At 31.8% G+C, this 24,463-nt stretch overlaps 1 protein-coding gene and 1 pseudogene across 1 annotated transcript; one reads left to right on the top strand and one right to left on the bottom strand.

Annotated features, from left to right (window-relative positions):
- The first annotated feature begins 3,170 nt into the window (after positions 1 to 3,170).
- TFIIS (transcript elongation factor IIS) lies at positions 3,171 to 5,258 on the top strand. Its single transcript, XM_078977101.1, has 2 exons — positions 3,171 to 3,401; positions 4,142 to 5,258. The coding sequence occupies exons 1-2, from the start codon at positions 3,234 to 3,236 to the stop codon at positions 5,051 to 5,053; spliced, it is 1,080 nt and encodes a 359-aa protein (XP_078833227.1). The 5' UTR covers positions 3,171 to 3,233; the 3' UTR covers positions 5,054 to 5,258.
- Positions 5,259 to 6,449: 1,191 nt separating this feature from the next.
- LOC145028414 (uncharacterized) lies at positions 6,450 to 8,483 on the bottom strand (annotated as a pseudogene).
- Between the last annotated feature and the right edge of the window lie 15,980 nt (positions 8,484 to 24,463).

The following is a 24,463-nucleotide window of genomic DNA, read 5'->3' as shown; positions in this document are numbered from 1 at the left end:
AAGAAGACTATCGGGAGTTGGAACATGATGAACTATCACCAGTCAAGACGAGGAAGATTACGAGGACGATGGGAACCATGGTATTATTCTTTATGACATCTTTACTAGGTATCAACACAACATTAATATCAAGTCTTTGGACAGTAATAGTAACTTGCAAGAGATATCATTGTTTTAGAGATAAACGTTGACAATAAACCATGTCAAGTAACAAGCCCCTCTTTGGATTGATTAATTAATCACATGGAACCAAAAAATCACCACATGTTTATCACCACATATATGTTTATTCAGCCAAATATCAGCCTACCTTTGGGTTGGCTAATACCCGCATTAATAAACACATAAACTATAAAATTTGATAATAAGAATGCAACGACCCAAAAATCAAAGGTAAAAATTTCATTTTTAATATAGCTAAAACATTGATACCATTTATTCTAAACAATTCAAATCATCATTAAGTAAAACATATATCAGAGTTCATCCCAAAATCATTCATTGCGGAAATCATAGGTGTATGCACTGTGATCAATTCGAGCCCTTCCTTTCCAAAACGATGATACCTGAAACCATAAACAAAACCTGTAAGCACAAAGCTTATTGAGTTTCCGAGAGCATACTATACACACAAATCACATATCACATATCCTGTTGCTATAAAAGCTACCTATATCACATTTCCGGCTAGCTATAAAAGCTACATATAACACATAAGCCATGCATACAAAAACTTGTAAGGATGCCATGCACTACCCCACATGGTATTTACGTAGGACTGCCATGGGTTATCCCATATGGTCTTACATCCAATGCCATGAGCTACCCTACATGGTCTTTACCTAGGACTGCTATAGGCTACCCCACATGGTCTTACATCCAATGTCATGGGCTACCCCACATGGTCTTTACCTAGGACTACCATGGGCTACCCCACATGGTCTTACATCCAATACCACGGGTTTCCCCTGGGGTCTTCCATGTAAGTATCACAAAGACAACTAGCATACCAAACATCATATAATTACTAGCATATCACCTAGCATAAATCTAACTATCATACCACATAACATAAAATGGGTCAGCCTTGGTGCCTTAGACCCATTGGTATGGTGAGAAGACTCACCTCGAATGCAAAAGCTTCCTGAAGAAATCCTTAGCTGCTGCACCGCCAGCTTCCCGAGTTGCCACTACCAATCAATATACCTAAATTAGCAATTGGGCCCCATACCATAATCCTTAATCCACACATAGGGTAAAATAACCATTTTACCCCTAGCCCAATATGATCCATAACTAAGGCCCAAACCCAAAACATAAGCCCAACATTATAATGTCTATTAAACCATTAATGGCCCAATTTTTTCAAATTGGGCCTAAACCTTTCTAATGGACCTTATACTAAATCCCAATATTCTCCTTAGTCAATAATCCTGACCCAATTGGTCCACAAAGGCCCACAACAACCTATTCCAAGAATTGGCCGAAACCGAGGCCCATAAATGTGAAGTCTATTTCTATATTGGGCCATAAGGCCCAATAGGCCCAACTATTCCAATATTGGCCCAAGATACATTCAGATCCAACAAATCGCAAGTCCAAGCTCAAAACCATTAGGGCCTAAAGGTCTAAAGTTCACTAAGGCCCAAGTCCTCCTGAGAGCGTACGCCCAACGTACCTTCTTCTGTATGCTTAGTGTACTGAGCAAATGGATTATACGTGCAGCGTACTACATAATACGCCCAACGTACAAACAGCTCATGCACAACATCCATTAAGTGCTTAATATTTGATCCAACAAGTCCAAATCATAGATCTGAGCTATACTTAACTTCTAAACTCATACACTGACTTGGTGACTTTGCATGCCCCAAACAAACCCAAACTCCGAAAATGGCATTCTACTTCCATAAAAGTGACCCTAACTCAAGCATGAACCCATTAAGACCATCAAGATGACAACTTTCTGTCTTAGGGACTCAAATAGCATTAAGGGTGGCAACCCCAAGCCTAAAAACGGATTTGGAACCATAAAGCTCCATTCTTGGGACCAAAAAGATCCAAAAACTCAAAATATTAGATCTAATCATTCAATGGTCAAGTTCAGAGCTTTATACCTTCATCAAGCTAAAAATGAGTCACAAAAGCCAAATCCATAAGCTTCTTCTTAATCTCCATCTGTGCATCTAACTCCACCTTCTTAAAAATGAGCCAAACACTCCAAAAATGGACTCCATAAACTCAAAATGCCACCATGAATATATTAGGGTTAGGGTTAGGGTATAATACGATTTCTAGGGTTTAGAGGGGCGGAGGCTGAAGATATTAGGGTTAGGTTAAGAGATAAGGAGTTTATGAAAAAAAAGTATTATTTTCATAAAAAAAGTATTATTTTTTTGGCAAAAAAAAGCCAAAAAAAAAGTATTATTTTCATAAAAATATGAAAAGCGGATAATAATTTCACAAGTTATTTTTTTTTTCAAAAATATTTTAGACATTTTTACCGGTCAAACATGCGAATTCATTGGTTATACATGCCAATTTACAGGTTCAATCCTATTCCAAAACGTCTCGTTTTGGATTTCTTTATATGTCCAACAGCTGTTTCTTAGGTCGGATTAGGGATGAGCGTGAGACGAAACCGGTACCGATCCGTACCGTTCTCGATTTCCCAAAAACCGAATTTTATCAAAAGTAAATCTCGAGTACCGAACCAAATTAACCTTACCGGTATCGGTATCGGGAATGGTACCGGTTTTCGGTACTAGTACCGGTACCGGTGGTACCGAATCCTGAATTTCATGAATTTGAAGTATCGAGTATCGTCCCATATTTTCAAATTCGGTACGATTTGGTACCAGATTCGATATGGTACCGGTATGGAATCGGGATTTGGGACAAACTGGTTTGACATGTAATTTATTAGTTTTGAAGGAAAAAACTTAACTTTTTGTTTAAATTTTGGAAATTGATTAATATTATTATTATTTTTTCTCTAAAAAAATAATTACTCTAAAATCTAATTACTGTTAAGCCGTCAAAACCCGGACAAAATCTTCAACGCTTACTCACGTACCGCACGATTAAATTTTCCCAGGAGCGGAAGAACGGTCAAGATTTCCTCCGTATCCATTTCCGCTTCATCAAAACTCTTAACCGGACGGTTCTGTTGCTCTCTTTTTCTCTTCTGTTGTTTTGATTTTGAAGCGATCTCTTTCTCTTTGAGGTAGACGATGGAGGCGGAGCTGAAAGAGCTATTCGAGGCGGCCAAGAAAGCGGCAGACGCTGCGGCTGTTGACGGCGCCGGTGCAGATTCTTCTCCGGAGGAAGATCGTTGTATAGACGCCTTGAAAGCCCTTAAAAAATTCCCTGTTAACTATCAAGTTCTCGTTTCCACGCAGGTAAATTATGTTTTGTCATCAAGTACAGTAAATTTGTTTTCGTTTTGTACTGTTAATCGAGATTGTATATCACGGATGTGAATATGTGCTGTTGTTTTCTAATTTTTGGGGCGAATTATGATTTCGCTTCTGAAAACCTAGGTTTTTGACATTTCGAATCCTTTTCCTTACTTCCGACCATTGGCATTCTTAAAATTGTTGACACTTTCAAAAAATAAAACACTTGAGAAGCTATTGGATTTCTAATTCATCGAAAAGATAAGACAGATACTCAACTGCAACAAAGAGAACAATTTTCGTTACACGGAGTAAAAAAAATCAAGTCAGGAGTAAGTATATGGCGTGTTAATTAGGTTTCACTTTGAAGGCGAGCGTCTTTCCTAAAATCTAGAAGCTTAAGCACCGTAAGAAAACTGGTTTTGGAGGTTTTTAGGTTTTTAATTTATCTTTTATGGAAGAAGATAGAAGACTTTGTTATTGTTAATTCTTGTAACCTAATTTGAAAATTAGCTACCTTCCTCTGCTTATGTTGATTAGGGAAGCACACTGTTGTGAATTCTGAGTTCTTGCTAGTATACAGCTTTTTCTGTATTCTTAAATTGCTATGCTGATATGTGAAGTTCACATTCAAAGTCTCAAGCTTTCAACATATGCAGTAGTAATGAAACAAATTGCATTTAAACAAATTCAATTTACAAAATCTGAAGACTTTCTTTTTGTAAATTATTTGTTTGTTTCAGGTGGGGAAGCGGCTTCGCCAACTAACAAAACACCCCAGAAAGAAGATTCAGTCATTAGCTGCTGAAATGGTTGAGATATGGAAAAACATAATCGTTGAAGAAACATTAAAGAACAAGAAGAACGGAAGTTCAGACATCATAAAATCTGAAAATGGAGCAGAGGCTTCCAACAAGAAAATCCAGAAATCAAACTCCATCAAGATCGAGAACGTCTCAAAGACTGAAAGTATCAAGATTGAGAAACACGTTCATAGCAGCACACAAGACAAAAAAGTCAACATTCTCAAGGTTGAAAAGCAAGAACACACTGTCAGTGTCACCAAAGAAGAAAATAAACGACCAAAACCAAATAATGTCATGGCCCCACCAAAACTAACTTCCCTTGTTTACTGCAAGGATCCTGTAAGGGACAAAATCCGTGAGCTTCTTTCAGAGGCATTATGCAAAGTTTCTGGTGAAGTTGAAGATGAATTGAGAGATGAAGTGGAAGCTTCAGATCCTTACAGAGTCGCTGTGTCAGTGGAGTCTGCAATGTTTGAAAAATGGGGGAGATCAAATGGGGCACAAAAGTTCAAATACAGATCGATCATGTTCAATATTAAAGATCCTAAAAACCCTGATTTCAGAAGGAAAGTGTTGCTTGGGCATGTGAAACCAGAAAGGGTTCTTGAATTGACACCTGAAGAGATGGCGAGCACTGAAAGACAAATGGAGAATGTGAAAATAAAAGAGAAAGCTTTAATGGAGTGTGAACGTGGGGCCCCACCAAAAGCCACCACGGATCAGTTCAGATGTGGGAGATGTGGGAAACGGAAGTGCACTTATTACCAGTTGCAGACTCGGAGTGCTGATGAACCCATGACCACTTTTGTCACCTGTGTAAACTGCGATAATCACTGGAAGTTCTGTTAATGGAATCAGCCATTTGTCAGGTACGATTTAATGTTTCAGTTTTTCTATTTTTTAGATTTTTTTTCTTCCGATTATTGTAAGATGTAGGTGTTCGACCGTGCCTTTATGTTATCTGAGGCCGTTGTGTTAGGTTTTACCATACAGACATTTAGTTTGTACTTTGTATCCTTGTACCTCCCTCCATAAACGAACTTTATTTTCTTTATTGCTTTCCCTTGCTGTTTTCTGCTCTTGTAATATGCTGTTTTAAGTCGAATTCTTCTTCAGTTTGTTGTGTTTATACATGTTTTTTTTTTTACTGTTTCATATGTGTAAGTTCTTTTTGACTTACAAAGAAGTGTAGGGCCTTAAGTGGACTTGTCAATTACGCACGGAAGGTGCTCGATAAAAGTCCTTGAGCTTCGATAGAGACCATGGGGTTAATAATGATGCTGTGTACGTGTGTGTATAGATAATAGATGAAGTTACTCGGTGGAAGGGTTGCATGACTTGCATCCATCTAAAAAAACATTACTAAATAAAAAATTCAATACTATTTCTTTATTAAGTAATCGGAGCCATGGTATGCACTAGATTTTATTGCAAGTTTTAAAACACTGTTTCCGGATAGGAATTGAAATACAAATACAATTATGTAATGATATATGTAAAAGTTTGGTTACATTTTTAGGCACAATGATGTTGATGTTGTTTATCCCTGATTGCCTGAAACATTTGTGAACTCTTGTGGAAAATTCCTGCTCTTCTTTTATAATCCATTGGTTCTTTTCCATCATCTTCCCCCATGATCGCTTCCATCTCCATTAACTCCACTTCTTCATTTACATCATCATCTTCTTTGCTTTCCTCCACAGCCCTATCCCATTTGTCTTCACTCATCTCCTCCTTTCGTTTGCTCGCTGGCCTCATCTTCCAATCTCCTCCACCACTCTCCACACGCCCCTTCTGCCCCCGGAAACCTTGCCGGAGGCTCAACCTCCGGTGGTGTTTTCCTGGTTGGGAAACGAAGTTTGAGATTTGTAGCTGTGGGGGTTGGGGTGCATGCAGGCTGGAGATACAAACACAAGCCTCCATCTGAGTAGTTAATTAATGCTTGAAGCTATTGAAGGGAGGGTTTATATAATAGGACAGTAAGGCTTTCGGTTCAAGTGCCACGTGGATTGTATGGAGACGTGGCATTGTGGGATTTTAGACACGTTTTTGAGGAGGAGTTTGGTGGTTAGGTGATGGATAAAGCCAGGTACAGATAGATAAATTACAAGGAGGAAACGGGGAAGTAAATTCCATGTAAACTTCCATAACGAAGAATACGTTTTATGCGACGAATATAAACTCCGTCGATAATTACAAAAACCGTTCTCTCGTTTTGTCAACGTCCTACACAATGACCGTTTTCGTTTCCTCATCCTTTACCAAAATTTTCCATTGTCACAAATTCAAAGCAAGATCTTAAATTTAATTTCTTAAACGATAATTGAAATTTTGAATAATATATAATCGATATTATATATCATCTCTCCTTTTAATGCCTTTGAGCTTCAGAATAGCAAGCATAGGAGAATCTTGGCCCACCTTCGGGATTAAGCTTAGTAACATGGAAAAAGTAGTAGCATCAGGGGAGAAACCTTTGTTAACCATTTCCTCCAAAAGAACCTCAGTTTCTCTACATTCATTTTGCTTCAAAAACTCTTGAATTATAACATTATACGTCACACTATTTGGCAAACAACCATTCTCTTCCATTTTCATAAGCATTTCTTTCGCTTCAACAAATAAACCTTTTTGGCAATGTACACGTATCATGATCGTATAACTCCAAACATTTAGCTTCAATCCTTTCAAAGAAATTTCATCAAACAAATCCATTGCCAAATCCAATTTCCCACATTTACTACAACCATCAATCAAAATATTATACAAAGCAACATCTTTCATCAATTCACACCTTGATCTTCCCATAGAATGAAAAAGATCCAACGCATCAGAACACTCAAAGTTCTTGCACATTCCATGGAACAAGATTCTATAAGTGCATATATCAGGAGTCTTGCCCTTCATTTGCATCTCATTAAAGAATTCCCTACCCATTTTACAATTACCCGTATGAAACAAACCTTGTAGAATACTATTGTAAGTAACAACATTAGGAATCAAACCCTTGTTTTGGATTTCTTGAAAAAGTTTCATGGCCTCATTGATTTGTTTCTTTTTGCAATACCCATTTATCAAGCTTCCATAAGTGACAATATTAGGTACAAGATCTCTTTCCACCATTCGATCAAGAACTTTATGAGCTTCCTCTACTTCACCACGTAAACAATATCCATCAATTAGTGCACTATAAGTGACTACATTCGGATCCACACCTCTTTGAACCATGGATTGCACGACATTTTCAGCATCTTTTACAGATCCTTTCTTGCAAAAGGTATTTACCAAGATTGTAAATATATGCACCCCAGGAAAGATTCCTTGTTCCTCCATATCTCTCAACATTCTTGCAGCCTCGTTCTCACGTCCAAAGTTGCATAGACTATGAATCAAGGAGGTGTAGGTGTAAATATTTGGAAGGATGCCTTTTTCAGTCATTTTGGCAAGCAGTTGGAGTGCATCAAATCATGTTGTCTTTGCAGAGGCTATCGATGATTGTGTTGTATTGTGCTACATAGGGTTTACATGAGCTTGCTTCCATGAACCTGAGCAAGTCAAGAGCCCTGCTACAGTGGCCTACTTTACAAAGCCCGTTGATAACAGTTCCATACATAACTTGATTAGGTTCACAAAGCTTCTCTCTGAGCAGTTTCTTGAATAATTCAACAGCTTCAAAAACATGATCCGTTAGAACTAGCCCGTTTATGAGAGTGCTGTAGGTGGTCACATTGGGTGGATGCCCTTGCTTTACGATGATGGCTAATAAAGCAAAACCATACTTCACTTGGTTAAGGTGGCAATGGCAGTTGATAGAGATGTTGATTGCAAATAAATCACTCGGAATACCCATTAAATTTATTTGCTTAAAAAGAGAAACCGCGGTTGAGTAATGCTCCATCTTGGCAATAACAGTGATCAGCTTGGTAAATTCGAAGATTGATGGTCGAGGTTGCCTGTGAAGCATTTGATCAAACAGATGGAGGGCGTCGTTGAGCTTAGTGATTTGGGCAACTGTGGAATTATTTCTTAGAAACAAAATCTTTTGATGCGAAAGGTATCTTGATCCAGTATCGCCATCATGCGGAAAACGATGAGGAAGTATCGAGAGGTATGAGGAAGAAGAGGATAGAAAAAAGCCGTCACCTTTAGTAAGATAATGAAGAACCCTTTTGTTTGTGTAGATCATTTTGACATCACCGAGTCCTTACGGTTTCTACACTCAGAATTCAGAAGAATGTCGAAAGGATTCAACTAAATTATTTAGGAAACAAATACAAATAAATTGTTCAGAAGCAAATTGTGTATCAAACTTCTTTAAATAAATTTTAAAATGCTTTAACTAGTTTACTACATGTGTTTTTATCGGAAAATGATAAGAAAGAGTTCGATACTCTTTGTGAAAAGAAATAATTGCATTAAAATAAATCCAAAATTTTATTCCATTTACGTAAGACTACACGAAGTGGGTGCGCCAAACTCTTAACATGAGTTGAACATCGTCCCGTAGTGGGTGGTAAGGGTGTGTACCCAAGATGGGTCACCGAAAGCTTAGCAAGATAAGAGAAGAGAAAGAGTGTGTAGGTTGTTAGAGATTGACTATTTTATTTTTATTTTTTATTTTTTTTTCAAAAGAATCCTAACACACTACCGCTCACCAGTGACGAGTCTAAAACACAAAATCATATGCTTCATTACTTAAAAATTGTCGTTTGTCGGAGGAGGCTGGAGTTGCCATTGGCGGTGGTGGAGGGGAGAATGTCTGTAGCGTCCCAAAAATCATAAGGTAAAAATTTCATTTTTAATTCAACCCATAAACACCATTTATTCTTATCAACCATTCAAAAGTATATCAAAGTGAAAATAGTTATCAGAGTACAATGCAAAAATCATGAAGTACAGAAACATAGGTGGATGCGTTGCGATCAAGCTAGGTCATTCACTTTCGAACTAGAAGTACTTGAAACCATAACCATAAAACCGTAAGCACATAACTTAGTGAGTTCCTAAAATAACACATACCATATATATATATATATATATATATATATATATATATATATATATATATATATATATATATATATATATATATATATATATATATATATATATATAAAATAGAGAGAGAGAGAGAGAGAGAGAGAGGTTCAATTATTTAAAGTAATTATTATGTTATTGTATGCATAAATGTAGACCAATCAAAATTTAAAATAAAAACAAATAATTAAATAAATAAATAAGGGTAAATATGTAATTTGATAATTAGTTTCCACAAATAATATCCTATAATTATGGTAACCATCGACTTCGGCTACCTAGGTTTTCTCCATCCATCGTCAGCTTTTTAAAACCACTGAAAGTGAACAAGATCGAATACACGACCCACTATCGTTTTCTGGTGGGATTATGATAATCAGGCTCTCGATGATCATTCGTTGACGTTTTCCTTCTGGGCTCGATGAGTGATCACCTTTGTCCATTGTTATGATCATATGTAGCCCACCTCTATTACCTGCTGCGATGCTATTGTTGCTATCAGTGCCTTCTTCGTCTGAACCAGATAAGACATTGAATCCATCATGTCAACACACGATGATGATCTCGATCTTCTTCTTTCCCTTCAAGATAGGGTGCTAGAAACCCCTCCTTCTTCTCCTTCGCCCCATTCACCTGGTAATATCTGTATATTTTGTTTTTGAACTCCAGCTTTAATTCGTAAAATTTGTGTGGGTTTCGTCTCATTTCATTCGGAGCAAAAGCACACCGCATACTGCTATCATTTACAGATTCCGTTATTGATTGTTCGAATTTACAAAAACAAATTACTCTAGCTAGTTAATAAATTTGATCAAATTCGGATGAGGAGACCTATTTGGTAAACCCTAATCTGCGTGACTGGTTGTTTGGTTGTTTGATTGTTCGATTTAGGTCGGTGAACTTTTAACTGCACATAATCTATTGTTTCACCATCCTCATATTCAACTAGGGCAATGCAATTACTTTAACTTTTATCGGAATTGGAGTTTTATGTGAGAAGTGGGAAATAAGGACTAGTTCTACAGGGTTCCTGTAATTATTTATAGGTCGGAATTAGTCATTTGCCTCACATTAGTTATGGTGTGAACTGATAGTTCCCTTATAAGTGAAATGTTGAGGGTTACATAAAATTTCCCACCATAGTTTTAGTTGATTTGAAGGTTTTGGGGCCATATCCACCCTCCCTTTTACACCATTCCTAAGGGATTTGGGGTTTCGTTGTTTTTGTTGTGGTATTCTCTGTAATGCAATAGTAGCTTTATTTCTGTGTTCTTACTTTTAAATTGGATTTTACTTCTACAGGTGATTGAGAGCCGATATCAACTAATTTCTGAACTTGGAGAGTTAGATATTGATGATGAAAATGAACGAGTTTCTATCTTGGAATGTCTAACCATATCATTCTCATTAAATTGTTTTTTTACTTTGGATATTTTTCCAGCAAAATGCATACCGTAACTGAATCTTGAATTCTAATTCTATCAGAATGGAATCACGAATTCTAATTCTGTTGGAATGGAATATGAATATTTTCTCACTGATTTATGCATTGAATTTGTTTCCACAGAAGCAACTGATGCTTGAAGAATGGACCATGAAATTGAAAGTGATTCTTAGCAACATTATTCTTTTAGAATGTATTAGCGTCTTTGTTAGATTTTGATGTTTTTCTTCCCGATTTAAAAGTTTTTTTAGTTATATTCTTTAACAATAAATGTAATTCTTAGCAATTGTTACCCGTATTCTATAAGAATTAATGTAATTTTTGTTTTTATTCTTCAATTGATGGTTTAAGAATTTGTTATTTTGCAAAAAGTTTTTAAAGTTATGATCAATAAATAGGTTCAAAAATATTTTTATTATTTTATGGTTCAAGAATATTTTTATTTTTGATAAATATATTCTGTCAGAATATCCGAGAATTATTATCACTACAATCATATTTTTAAAATTAATAAAATCAATTATCCCTTAAAATATGCAATTTTTCTTTTTTAAATTTATGTTAATTGATTAAAATACCCTTAAAATGAAATTAGATGATATTTTCTAATTATCTTTAATTTAATAATATGAATTATTCAGTTTCTTAAAATAAGTAAAATTGATTGACCCATATTTATGCATACAATAACACAATAATTACTTTGAATAGAATAACCTATATATATATATATATATATATATATATATATATATATATATATATATATAGGTAGAGGTTCATTTGAGACCACCTATATTTTGTGAGACATGGGGACCAAATCTTGACCTTTGATCAAAACTGATCTTGTGGCTCATGAAAAAACGTGATTAACCCTAATTAATCTAATTGATTAGTTAATAAGGGGTAGATTAGTCCCTAGGTAAAATTTAATATGATCAGATCTGATATAATGTTAGTGTTATCTTCACGTCATCAAGAAATCATCTGCTTTGATTCTTCTACCAAGATATTCGTTGGATCAACATTCCTTGTTCTTCAATTCAATCTGATCGATCTTCTATCTCCTTAAATAATCTATTCTTTCAACCGATAATTAGTTTGAGTTGGACATTGATCGAACAATGCTAAATAATACTTTTAAAGTCACGATTTCATTGTTTCACGAGTTCATGTTCTTCATTCTTCTGCATCTACAATTGATAATTTGAGTGATTAAGGTTTATGTTTATCTATCGACACCAACAATTAATTACAAGATTGTTACTGATTTTAGCTAAGTGATGACCGATTTCATCTAAGGTAGAGGTTCAAGTGTTCAGTTGATTTATGCTTATCTTCATCTTCAACAATTGCTAACGATCTTTCAAACTGTGATTTGTATTCTACATCACGATTTCATCAATTGATCAAGGTTTGAGTTTTCTTCCTTGAGTTTTCATCGCTTTTATTGTTACTTGCATGTAACAAGTTCAATTGTTAACCTTGTAACATGAACTGGTTGAATCATCAAGCTACTAGTGATTTCTCCATTTCATATATGTATGATTTGTGATTTCAACAATCAAACATCATTTTGATTGATTGAAATCAATTATTGTTCTTGAGAAAATTTTCTTAAACTATACATGCATTCTACCTGTTCGATGAAAGTCCTGGATGAATAAAGATTCTGATGTATCACCCCCTCCTTCCCATAAATAAACTCCTCTTTAAGGATGATTATACTTCCAAAATATGAGTTAGAATTGCAGTAAAATAATTCAATATTGACTAATCTTATTAAATTTACCTTAGTTTTGTTAAAATATGTAATTTTCTTTAAACACAAATTGTTAGAGATGCATTTTACCACACTTTTGTTTAAATATGCTCTTTTTAACATGTAAGAAACAGGTTGTATTAAAAAATATTAGATATTATTAAATAAAGTATGGTTCTTATAAAGATAGTATATGTTAATAATGAGTTATTTTATAGCTAATTTCATAAGAATGTATATTGTTCTGATTATATCTATTGGATACATACCATTAGTGATATGTTATTACATGATATGATTCTCTAATATTGTATATTATTCTGATTAGACTACCTTAATTCTAACATTGAAATGTTATGAATATAGTTTTGTAAATCTTCATCCATGTGACGTTTGAATCACTTGTTAAAACATAGTGTTTATTTTAATCCATATCGATTCTAAAAATTCGTTCATTTTTGTTGCAGAGAAATTTAGTTAATGAAGCCCAACTCGAAAGGAACTTGAATTTTTCAAATTGAAAGTTCTTACGACATATGTTGAGATTAAAGAACATGTAATATCTTAGTGAAAGATTTAGGTTAGTCATAGCCCTCCGTGTCAGTTGCATGTTAAGTAAAAGATGCATTGACTACTTTTGTATGAAGCAGAACAGGTTCAGGTTAAAAATAATAATTGACATGATATTGTGTTTGATGTTATACATTTGTCTTTTATCTAAGTTTCTATAGAAACCAACTCTTTAATACAATAACATGGTTTTGTTTAAAAAAAAATTCAAACACAAAAGTTGGAGATGTTTTTTTAGCATAAACTTGTGTAAATCTAGATAACACTACATATTTTTATAATTACATCAATAGTATGTTTACTGTTTTATGTTAAGCGTTGGTGATTCAAATACTCTCTATAATGAGGAAAATCAGTCACAAACCCAAGTATTTTTGTTACTGATATCAATTATTATTATAGAATATTGATCATAAATTTATTAATATCAATTATTAACATCAAGTTGTTGATAAGTTCATGTTAGTGCATATTGTTCTTGTAGAATATTGAACATACATTTATGATTGAAGTCATATGAATACACGTTATTCTGATTATATGTTAATGTAGTGGTATATTTTTTTGTAGTTCAAAGTGGCAATGTTGCAGCACAATATAGCTCTTGCAAATAATTCATTAGACCTGATGGCTATTTCTTTTGGATTCCAGAGGTTGAAAGGAACTTGATATTTCAAACTAGAAATTTTCAACTATAAATGTCAAGAAATGAATATGTAATAGATTTTATTTTTCACAAACATGTAACCAATATTTAGGGTTTTTGGTGCATTATTATTTGTTTATAACTTTGTAAGAGCCTTTTGAGATTTATATTCATCTCTTTATCTAACAAGGTAATCCTATGACCGAATTTTATGATACTAACTTGAAATATTATTTTCAAATTATCAATGCTTTTCTAATAACAGGGATTCGTTGTTTTAGTTTCCAACTTTTGGCTTTTGATTTTCCATTTTATTCAATTCATGTGCATAAATAAAATTAATGTAGATAATCAAAACACAACAATATTATGAATAATATACCTACATAAAAAACACATTAATCATTAAACTAACCAAAATCTTGTAACATTAATTTATAATTCTAGAATATTACATACTCTAAAATTAGAATATGACACATAATCTTAGAATATGATATATAATTTTAGAATATGACATATAATTTTAGAATATTTCTCATTACTTCATTGTTAATCAAGTAGCATCACAATACTTCACAAAGAGGTTCAAAACAGGTTGTCTAAAAAAAGCAAAATGTCTAAAATCATATATTACATGTTATTTAACAAAAATATTCGAAGCAAGTTGTTTCGAACAAAATCAAAATGTCTAAAATGATAATATGACACATAATTTCAGAATATTTCATGTTACTTCATGGTATGTCAAATAACATATAAAATAACAAAAAGCAACATATGTATAATATCAAAATATGTATAATATCAAGTTATAAAATACAAATTTATAATATTAGAATCTTACAAAATATAATTTCATTTTACACATTACAAAATATTAGAATATTAGACTTTAATATTAGAATATTACACACAACTTCAGAATATTAAATCTTAACAACACAATATTTAATATTTAATATTTAGAATAACTAAAATGATAACATATCAATAAGTTTTAAACAAGCCTAAATTTAATTAGGTATTATTCTATTAGAATATTCCACATGTAACTTAGATAATCCAACAACATTATTCTATTAGAATATTATGAATATTACTTTTGTAAAGAGATAACATATAACATTTTTCTAGTAGAATATTCTATATACATATTATTTTCAAGTATTCTATTAACTTATTCAATTGAAAGCCTAGAACATTATTCTGTTAGAATATTCTAATTATACACTTATGAAAACATACAACATATAATATTATTCTATTGGAATATTATACATCTACTTAATATAAGATAAAATATATAATATTACTCTAAAAGAATATTATACACACAAAATTTAATTTTAAACTCATATGATATTACTAACATTACATTACATAAACTATAACATTACATGTATCATTCTTTAAAATACATAACACAAATTGAATATCAACATTATACATCTTATTTTCTAAAATTACAACTATATTGTCATATATACTTGTTTTATATTCTGTTGCTGCGTCTTTGATCAGTTGATGAGTTATCTAACAAGGTACCACAAACTATATCTTTTTTTGCCTTTATCTATTTTTGATGATAGACCTTGTTGTGCATGCTTTCCTTTAGGATCAAAAACTCATTTTTCCCTTTATTTGATAATTCCTCATTTCACCTACATCAAAAAAATAAACCATACTTTTGTTAAAACAATAAAACTAGAATATAAACAAGAAATAAAAAAATGTTCAAAACGTGTTGTTTCCAACAAAATCAAAATGTCTAAAATCATATATTAAACATTACTTAAGAAAGTGTACAAAACATGTTTTTTCGAACAAAATCAGAATGTCTAAAACGTACAGTATATTATGTATTACTTAACAAAAAGGTTGAAAGCAAGTTGTTTCGAACAAAATTTAGAATATGACACATAATTTTACAATATTTCACACAACTTCATAGTATATCAAATACTCTTAGAATATTACACATTACTTCACTGAAAGGTTCAAATGAAGTAGTTTAGACAAAATAAGAATTTAGATAGCAAAACCTAAAACACTCTATTTGTATTGTATCGTCTAATTAAGTAATGCAATAACATTTGAATTTAGATTATACTAATAAGAATACATAGAATATCGAAATTGAAAAAACTTTTTACTAAATTTATGCCAGAAGATAATCAATCCACATAATTTCACATAACTTCATAGTATATCAAATACTCTTAGAATATTACACATTACTTCACTGAAAGGTTCAAATGAAGTAGTTTAGACAAAATAAGAATTTAGATAGCAAAACCTAAAACACTCTATTTGTATTGTATCGTCTAATTAAGTAATGCAATAACATTTGAATTTAGATTATACTAATAAGAATACATAGAATATCGAAATTGAAAAAACTTTTTACTAAATTTATGCCAGAAGATAATCAATCCACATAATACCTCAAATAACTCATATATTGTCTTCATTGGAATCACAATGTTACTTTGTTTGAGAACTTTTTTTGAATCATTTATCCTTGACTCGGTTACTTCTTCAAATCATAGTAGATAAGGCTGACTATTGTTGTTTTGAATCAAAATCATAATTAAAATTGCTAGATGAAATCATAATAATTAGAATCAAAATTAAGGATAATTCAAGAGCATGTAGAACAAAACTTCTTGAATTGTTGTTGATTTATAAATCAGAATAACTATATCATAAACCCTAGTTACGTAAATCATAAAATTTTTATTACCAAGTTATAATTTAAATATAGACAAAATCAATACCTTTTTGTGAAGTGGGGAATGATCAGGTGTATAATTCGAATATGAATCTATATAATGAGGCATTTCTGTGATTTGTTTGATTTTTTGTCGTGTTGAAATCTGAAAAAAAAATATAATCACGAAAAACGTGTTGATTCAGAAATAGTTGAAAACCGAGCTTGATGATTATGTATTCTAGGGTTTTGAGTTTTTACAATATCACATAATAGCAAACTTAATATATAGAATTTTATATTAAAACACACATTTCAACTCATAGAATAACAAGAATATCATGTAATAACATTTCATAATATGTAGAATATTCTACAAGAACATACATTATAATAATTAGAGTAATTAAAATATAACATAATAACAATCAAGAATATATATATATATATATATATATATATATATATATATATGTATATATATATGTATATAAAATAAATATGAATACAAAATATACAAAGTGTTCAAATAAATCATACATTACAATTTAGAACATATCTAAAATTATACTAAAACATACATTATACTTCATAGAAGAATTGGAATATCACATAAAACATTCCAAAACATGTAGACTTTACTGGAATTATCAAGTTCATGATGGGGATCAAAGTTGTTATAATAAAGCATCACCAAAAAATTTGTAGAATGCTATATTTTGGAATTATCAAGCAACATAATATTCTAAAAGTATCAAGTTTATGATGATGATGATGATCAAGGTTTGTATTATTAAGCAACACATGTTATCTATAATTATCAAGAAACATTAATTTGTTGGAATTATAAAATCCATACAAAATTATCAAGAAAAAAAATTAGGTTTGAAAAGAAATTAGGATTTAGGAGATATTACAAGATAACAAATTAAAGGAGAAGAAAGAACCTGGCAATTTCTTTTACACAGTGAAAATAGATCAAAATTAGAATTAGAACACGAATTCGAAAGAGATGTATTTGAAAATTGATTGAATCGATGAAGTCTCGATGCAATCATAATTTTTTCTTGATGAAATCTGAAAATATATGAATCATAATTAGCAAGATGAAATTAGGTTTGAAAAGAAATTAGGATTTAGGAGATATTACACGATAACAAATTAAAGGAGAAGAAAGAACCTGTCAATTTCTTTTACACGGTGAAAATAGATCAAAATTAGAATTAGAACACGAATTCGAACGAGATGTACTTGAAAATTGATTGAATCGATGAAGTCCCGATGCAATCACAATTTTATCTTGATGAAATCTAAAAATATATGAATCATAATCAGCAAGATGAAATTCGAAAAAGATGAAATTAGAATCAGTTTTCTATGAAGTTAAATGCATGATAAAAGTATGACATTCCTGATTATTCAAAGCATAAATATATTTAACCATGACTATTATTCTATGAAACATTCACCAGACATTCAAAAAAACCATACCAACTGTTCAAAATTAAAAAGATAACCAACATTCAAACAAACAAAACACTACCATATCATACATACTCAAAGATTTCTAGATCTTCCAGAAATTTTATTCACATCATTCTAATGTGTTCCTTGCATCGATCAATTCCCTCACCATTTTTAATGAGCCTCCTTATCAACCTTTCCTTATTCCTTTGATTTGTTATTTTTTTTGTTCTTGTGCTTGTTTATTGTATGTATATAATACTTTGCAGCATACATGCAACATAAAATATGTAAGCTTCTTATTCTATAGAAAACCTTATTTACCTAAGTCAAAATTCCACATTTCCACTTACCTACATGTTACCAAAATACTTTTAGATCTGTCACATTAACAATACACCATAATTGGTTATAAGTTCCTTGTATTACTAAAGCAAGTTCATCCTACTTACTGAAAGTAACTTTGCTGTAATGTATTTTAATAAAATTACATTATTTCTTATTTTCTAAGAAAAGTCATACACTAATCAGTTATAGTTACATACATATTAACCAGAAGACTAACAAAATATATGTTCTTAAAAAATTTCTTAAATTAACAACAAACATTAATCATTGTAACATTCTACTAATATTTACAAGCATAAAACCCAGAATAAATATCTAGTAAGATATAATGTTGTTAAGTCAATCGAATTTGAAACAAGTTAACTCAGACTAATTGCAAACATAAAAAGTCAATAACATTCTAAAGCTTTACAACAAACAGGAGATTCCATTAGTTACCAAATCATGAAAAATAAATCAATAATCCATGGATTCATAGAATTTGAAATCATATAGAAAGAAAAATCATCTAAACATGGAATTCATAGAAATCAAACTCATAAAAAAATAAACTAAAGGATATATTAGTTTTATCTTACCCGATTGTTGAAATATTCATTCTTGATGATTATAATCAGAATAAAGAGATCCAAAATCAGAGGTATTCAAGATTTGATTTGTGGTAGAATGAAATCATGGTTTTCAGAAGAAGAACCAGAATCAGTTTCTTAGGGTTTTATCGAGGGGTTTTGGAGAAACGTATCATAATTAAAATCGCAATCGATTTAATGATGACAGGAAGATCAATGTGAAGCAAAATCAAAATCAAGAATAAGAGAAAGTTGAAAGGTATTCAGTTCTTCCATCGAGATTGCATATCACGAAGAAATATGATTTTTAGGGTTCGGTGGTAGGTGAGGGTTTTTCTGGAGCGTGAAGAATGAATAAAACTGTTTGAATCACAATTGCAAATCAATTAAAAGTAAATTTACGTTACCACCCCTCCGTGTTTTTCACTAATCCTAAAGTTTGAAAAAATTACATAAATGCCACCGCCTCTTTATGTTTTATTTTGATTTAATCTGAGCCATAGATCATGGTGGTTGAATGGTTTAGATTTTGTCCCCATGTCTCACAAAATATCATTGTCTCAATTGAACTCAACCCATATATATATATATATATATATATATATATATATATATATATATATATATATATATATATATATATAGAGAGAGAGAGAGAGAGAGAGAGAGAGAAAAAATCGGCCTTGACGACCGATTAATTAGTGATTAGTTGATTGGCGGCCTTGAATCGATTACGATTAGGGTGCTTGGCAGTAATTGGTCAAAATCGGTCAAAGTCGGGCTTGGCGGCCCTTAGCGGTCCTCTGCGGACATTGCGGGATTTTTTTTAAAAATCCAAAAAATTTAATTTTCAATTATTACACCAAAATTTTATATTTTGTATATTTTTTAGCATTCAACTTTTTAAAATATTATAATAATATTTTCAAATTTATAAAATTTTAAATTTTCAAATACTTAGTTTTTTTAGGGAATATTAATTTTTTGAATAATTTTATTAATAATCAAGGGTCCCCGATTAATCTCCGAAAAATCCCCGCCTAGTCCGATTAATCACTTATCGCCAGTTGACCACCGAGTTACCGTCGAGCGATTTTTACAATATATATATATATATATATATATATATATATATATATATATATATATATATATATATATATATATATATATATATATATATATATATATATATATATATATATATGGGTAATATTTGTATCGTGATTGTAATCACTTTTCAAAATTCGTGATTTTGCCCCTAGCTTGTGTATCATGAAATCAGATTTGATATAATCCAAGATTGACAATTTAGAAGTAATGTCACTTCTAAATCTGAAACACAAAAAGAACCTTGTTATTTTGTGTTCTTAAGATATAGAGAGAATTTGATGATCAAATTCGTATATTTGAAACTCCAAACCCTTTCTGGAACATTTTCTCCGTTCTTATACAGGAAGGAAAAGAGGTTAAATGGTGGTTACATCCATTTTTGGCACGAAAATTGTTCGTTAGATGGGTGGTTATAAGACATAATAAAAGCGAAACCACCGCCAGTGGCTCTACCCATTGGATTCTGCAAGGGACGTTGCCTCCAGTACCCAAGGCGTTTATCACTCCGAGTGTGGATCTTGTCCTTCCAGTCTCGGTGAGTAAATAGAATCCAGTCTATTTTAATATTAATAATAATAACATCAAAATATATTGATAACATTAAAATGATCAACAAAATATATTTATTTATTAAACATGGAACAAATACATTACAAAAAGCTCAAATAAATGTAAAAAAACTATTTAATTAAGTTTGAAAAAATTAATTGCACCCAAGGAACAAAATATGATACACTTTAAAAAAATTATACACTTAATTTATATATATATATATATATATATATATATATATATATATATATATATATATATATATATATATATATATATATATATATATATATATATATATATATATATATATATATATATATATATATATATATATATATATATAGAAACGAGGTTACCAAACTTAAAGATGGATAGATGTTGATTGAAAGATATATTGTTTAGTATATCAGCAAACAAAAAGATAATAATAATAATAATAATAATAATAATAATAATAATAATAATAATAATAATAATATATCATTTATAGAACTTGAAATTTTGATAATGCGATGTTAAGATAATTTGATATTTTTACAACTTTATAACTATCGCACAATCAATTTATTAAGTGAAGATATCACTTAAATATAACGATATAATCAAAATTTTATTCGTTCTAGAAATTTTGTAAGTTAAGGATTGTGAATTTGTGATGGTGATTAAATCATCAACTAGTCCAAGTCCAAATTCCAGTAACGGAAAAACCATCCAGTCAAAGATAAGTTTGTTTGGAGGACCAATTAATACCCAATGGCCATTTTTAATGAAAAAAGAAAGCGACATTTGTTTTGACTTGGACGTGGTTTTAGGTTGTTCATATAATTAAATTATACGGTTTTTTTTGTATGGAATAAATTAATAGTTTGGATAAATGTCAATAGACCAATAGGAACATCCAGAGGGTAGAACGCTATCTGACCAAGTATCCATGTTTGTCTAGTATTTCTTTAATAGAAAAGGGACTGTAGCACATTAACATTAAAGGTATGATAATTGTTCAATTTGGTCATTATTTTTTTTTTAGCACATTAGACCATTAAAATCATATTTTACCTGTCAATTTAACCATTTTCCCCAATTTTAAATGGTTTTCCAAGTTGCAATGCCTATGTGGATGGTTGATGTGTTGATTATGCTTACGTGTAAGATGTATGTGGAGTGTAGGGAAAACTGACCATGTAAGACATATGTATCCCCACCTAGGGATGTCAACGGGACCAAACGGGAGCGGGAATAGCTGCCCCCGCTCCCGCCCCCGAAATCAATTGTTGCCCTCGCTCCCGGTCCCGCCCCCGGCTCCCCCGTTTACATAGCTCCCGGTCCCGCTCCCGATTACCTCTATCACCCCTGGTCCCGCCCCCGTTCCCCCGGTTCCCCCGCTTAAAATTCGTTTTTTTTTTTGCTAAACGACTACTTTGTGTTAGGCTAAAAAGCTTGTTTTTAATAACTTTAAAAGTTTAAAACATAATCTTTTAGAAACTAAACAATTAAAAATTCAACATTACGAATTCAATATTACAAAACGACAATTCCATCAATTTTAAAAATATAAAATATGACAAATCCAATATTACAAATATAAAATACTTACATATCCAAAAATATATGATCAATTCACTACCTCTTCAATATCTATTAATTGAAAACGGGAAAGTGAAACCTAACCTACATTTAAATTAGAAAATCTATTTTGTATATGTATTTTATATTAAATATATATTTTTTACATAAATGTACAACCGGGGCCCCGCGGGAGTACGGGACGGGAATACCAACTCCCAGTCCCGGTCCCGAAAATAAGCGGGGTTTAATTTTGCCCCCGCTCCCGCTCCCGGTTTTTTTAAAAATTTAGTCCAATACGGGATCGGGGTCCCACGGGAGCGGGGTTCCACGGGGGTTTTTGACATCCCACCTAATAAATGATAAGACCCACCTTAACATCTTTTTCCCCTTTATCTTCTCTACAACTTATTCCATTTTACGATCATCTTCAAATTCTATTATATATCCTTAATTCCAATTTACGATCATCTTCAAATCTGCACTTTTTCCGACGAAGATAATCGGTAAATTATTAAGAACACGAGACTTCGTGTGCTCACAAACTCCAAAAATAAAAAAGAGAACAGGAAATAAGGAAAACAGGGGAAGTTATTCAATTTCTCAATAGTCAATACATCACTAGGATATGTTGTTTAAATAAAATAGAAAATACCAAAATTAAAGCAAACAATCATAGCTGATTTCAAGGCTTGATATCTTGGCTGTCAATTTAGTAAAGACAATTAGCCCTAATATCTTTTTTCACCTTGACGTATGCTAACCATAAACAAATGAATCTTGTTGTGTTGACTTGTGCTCTCGTTGGAATTTATTTGTCGGCCTATCGATCTCAAACTCTCCGGCGAAGTTGAAGCCGATGATGTAACGAATGCCAGAATTAAATCTCAACGGAAGTTTCTGAACTTATCAGATTGGCAAAGAAGACGTTTTTGAACTTATCAGCATTTAAACTCTGCAATGTTGAAACAAATTCAATACATTTTACCTCCATATTACTAAGCACGAGTCACAAATAACCGCTCCCTCATTTTGAGCCCTTAGATCTCTTCAACTTTTGATCTCAGCCGCATAAAATCACTATTTACAGTTTTTTTTTTTTTTTTTTAACAGTTTCTTTGCTTCCTCCGCTTCTTCTTCCCCACGTTGGGCTAACCCCCTTATTCTTCAACTGCTCATCTTCCGTTTTATTAGTGATCCATGGCAGTTCGTCGTCACCCGACGATCTCAACCATCGTCGGTTGTCTCCTTCAACAAACATTCAATCGGTTAATCAGTTACCTTTAAAGAGTGATTTGGTTAGGGATGGCAACGAGATGGGTTTGGGACGGGCTTTGGTAATCCCATCCCCATCCCCGAATATGAAAGTCGATCCCATCACCGACTCGATTCCCAACGGGTACCCGTTTACCAAACAATATCGGGTCTGCGGGTATCCCAACAGGGATGCCCGTTTAACATTCAAATTAAGAATAATTTTGATGCAATGAAAATGCAAAACCATTAGACTTAGTGATGCAAGCATAAATTCATATCAAAAATAATTTTGATAATTTACAAAATCATTAAGAGCAGACGTATTCGTTTTGATACATAAGTGGTTACTAGTGGCAAAAAACAATAAAGACACTAACATTCATAAATCATAATATCACCATTACTCTAAGTACTATGAATAAAAAAATGTCAAAACACTAGTATTACAAATATAAATAAACAGGAAGTTATTTCAAAAAATTATCTTTAAATCTTCTACAACAAAGAAGATAGCTCAAGGAAAATAATATATATATATATATATATATATATATATATATATATATATATATATATATATATATATATATATAGAGAGAGAGAGAGAGAGAGAGAGATATGTTCAAATATTTTTGACAATTATTGCATGCCTGTATGCACCAATGAGAATTCAGGAAATAATAAATTATTAAATAAATCATTTAAGAGTATTATAGTAATCTTGGAATATTTAAATATGATAGATAATTAATATATTTGTCATCCCTTTATATATGGGATATCAAAGTCAAATCCAAAAAACCCTATGCTTGAAAATTACAATTGCCGTCAATCCATTCACTTATTTTCTATTCTCTCCGGCTTTCACCCAATATCGATTGACTCCGCCACCACCGTCGAACGCTGCCACCGATCAAGAATATAGGCATGCTTTATTTCTCTACAGTTCATAGCACATGGAATTTGACTCTAGTTTTTCTCTCTTCCAGTTATTTCTGTTGATTGTGATGATATAGCGATGAATCCATTTCATGTCGTGTGGATGAATCTGACCCTTTTTATGAACGATTGAATGAGTTCGAATTTGACAAGTGATTTCAATTTTATTTATTTGAAACTGCAGTTGGGAATGCGGCTGTACAAAGGAGAAGACAACATGTTGTTTCAGTAACGAAAGAAAGAACATAAGCGAGGTTCAGAACCAAGCGATAATGTACG

Source organism: Lactuca saligna, chromosome 2 (assembly GCF_052625555.1).
Source record: "Lactuca saligna cultivar CGN05327 chromosome 2, ASM5262555v1, whole genome shotgun sequence".
NCBI lineage: Eukaryota > Viridiplantae > Streptophyta > Magnoliopsida > Asterales > Asteraceae > Lactuca > Lactuca saligna.
Note: the sequence above shows the minus strand (reverse complement) of the source record. Positions and strands in the feature narration are given on the sequence as shown.

Excerpts from the sequence above, each read along its gene's own strand:
- TFIIS (XM_078977101.1), top strand. The coding sequence starts at position 3,234 with ATGGAGGCGGAGCTGAAAGAGCTATTCGAGGCGGCCAAGAAAGCGGCA. Across the intron at positions 3,402-4,141 it reads AAGTTCTCGTTTCCACGCAG|GTGGGGAAGCGGCTTCGCCA; the intron begins GTAAATTATGTT and ends TGTTTGTTTCAG.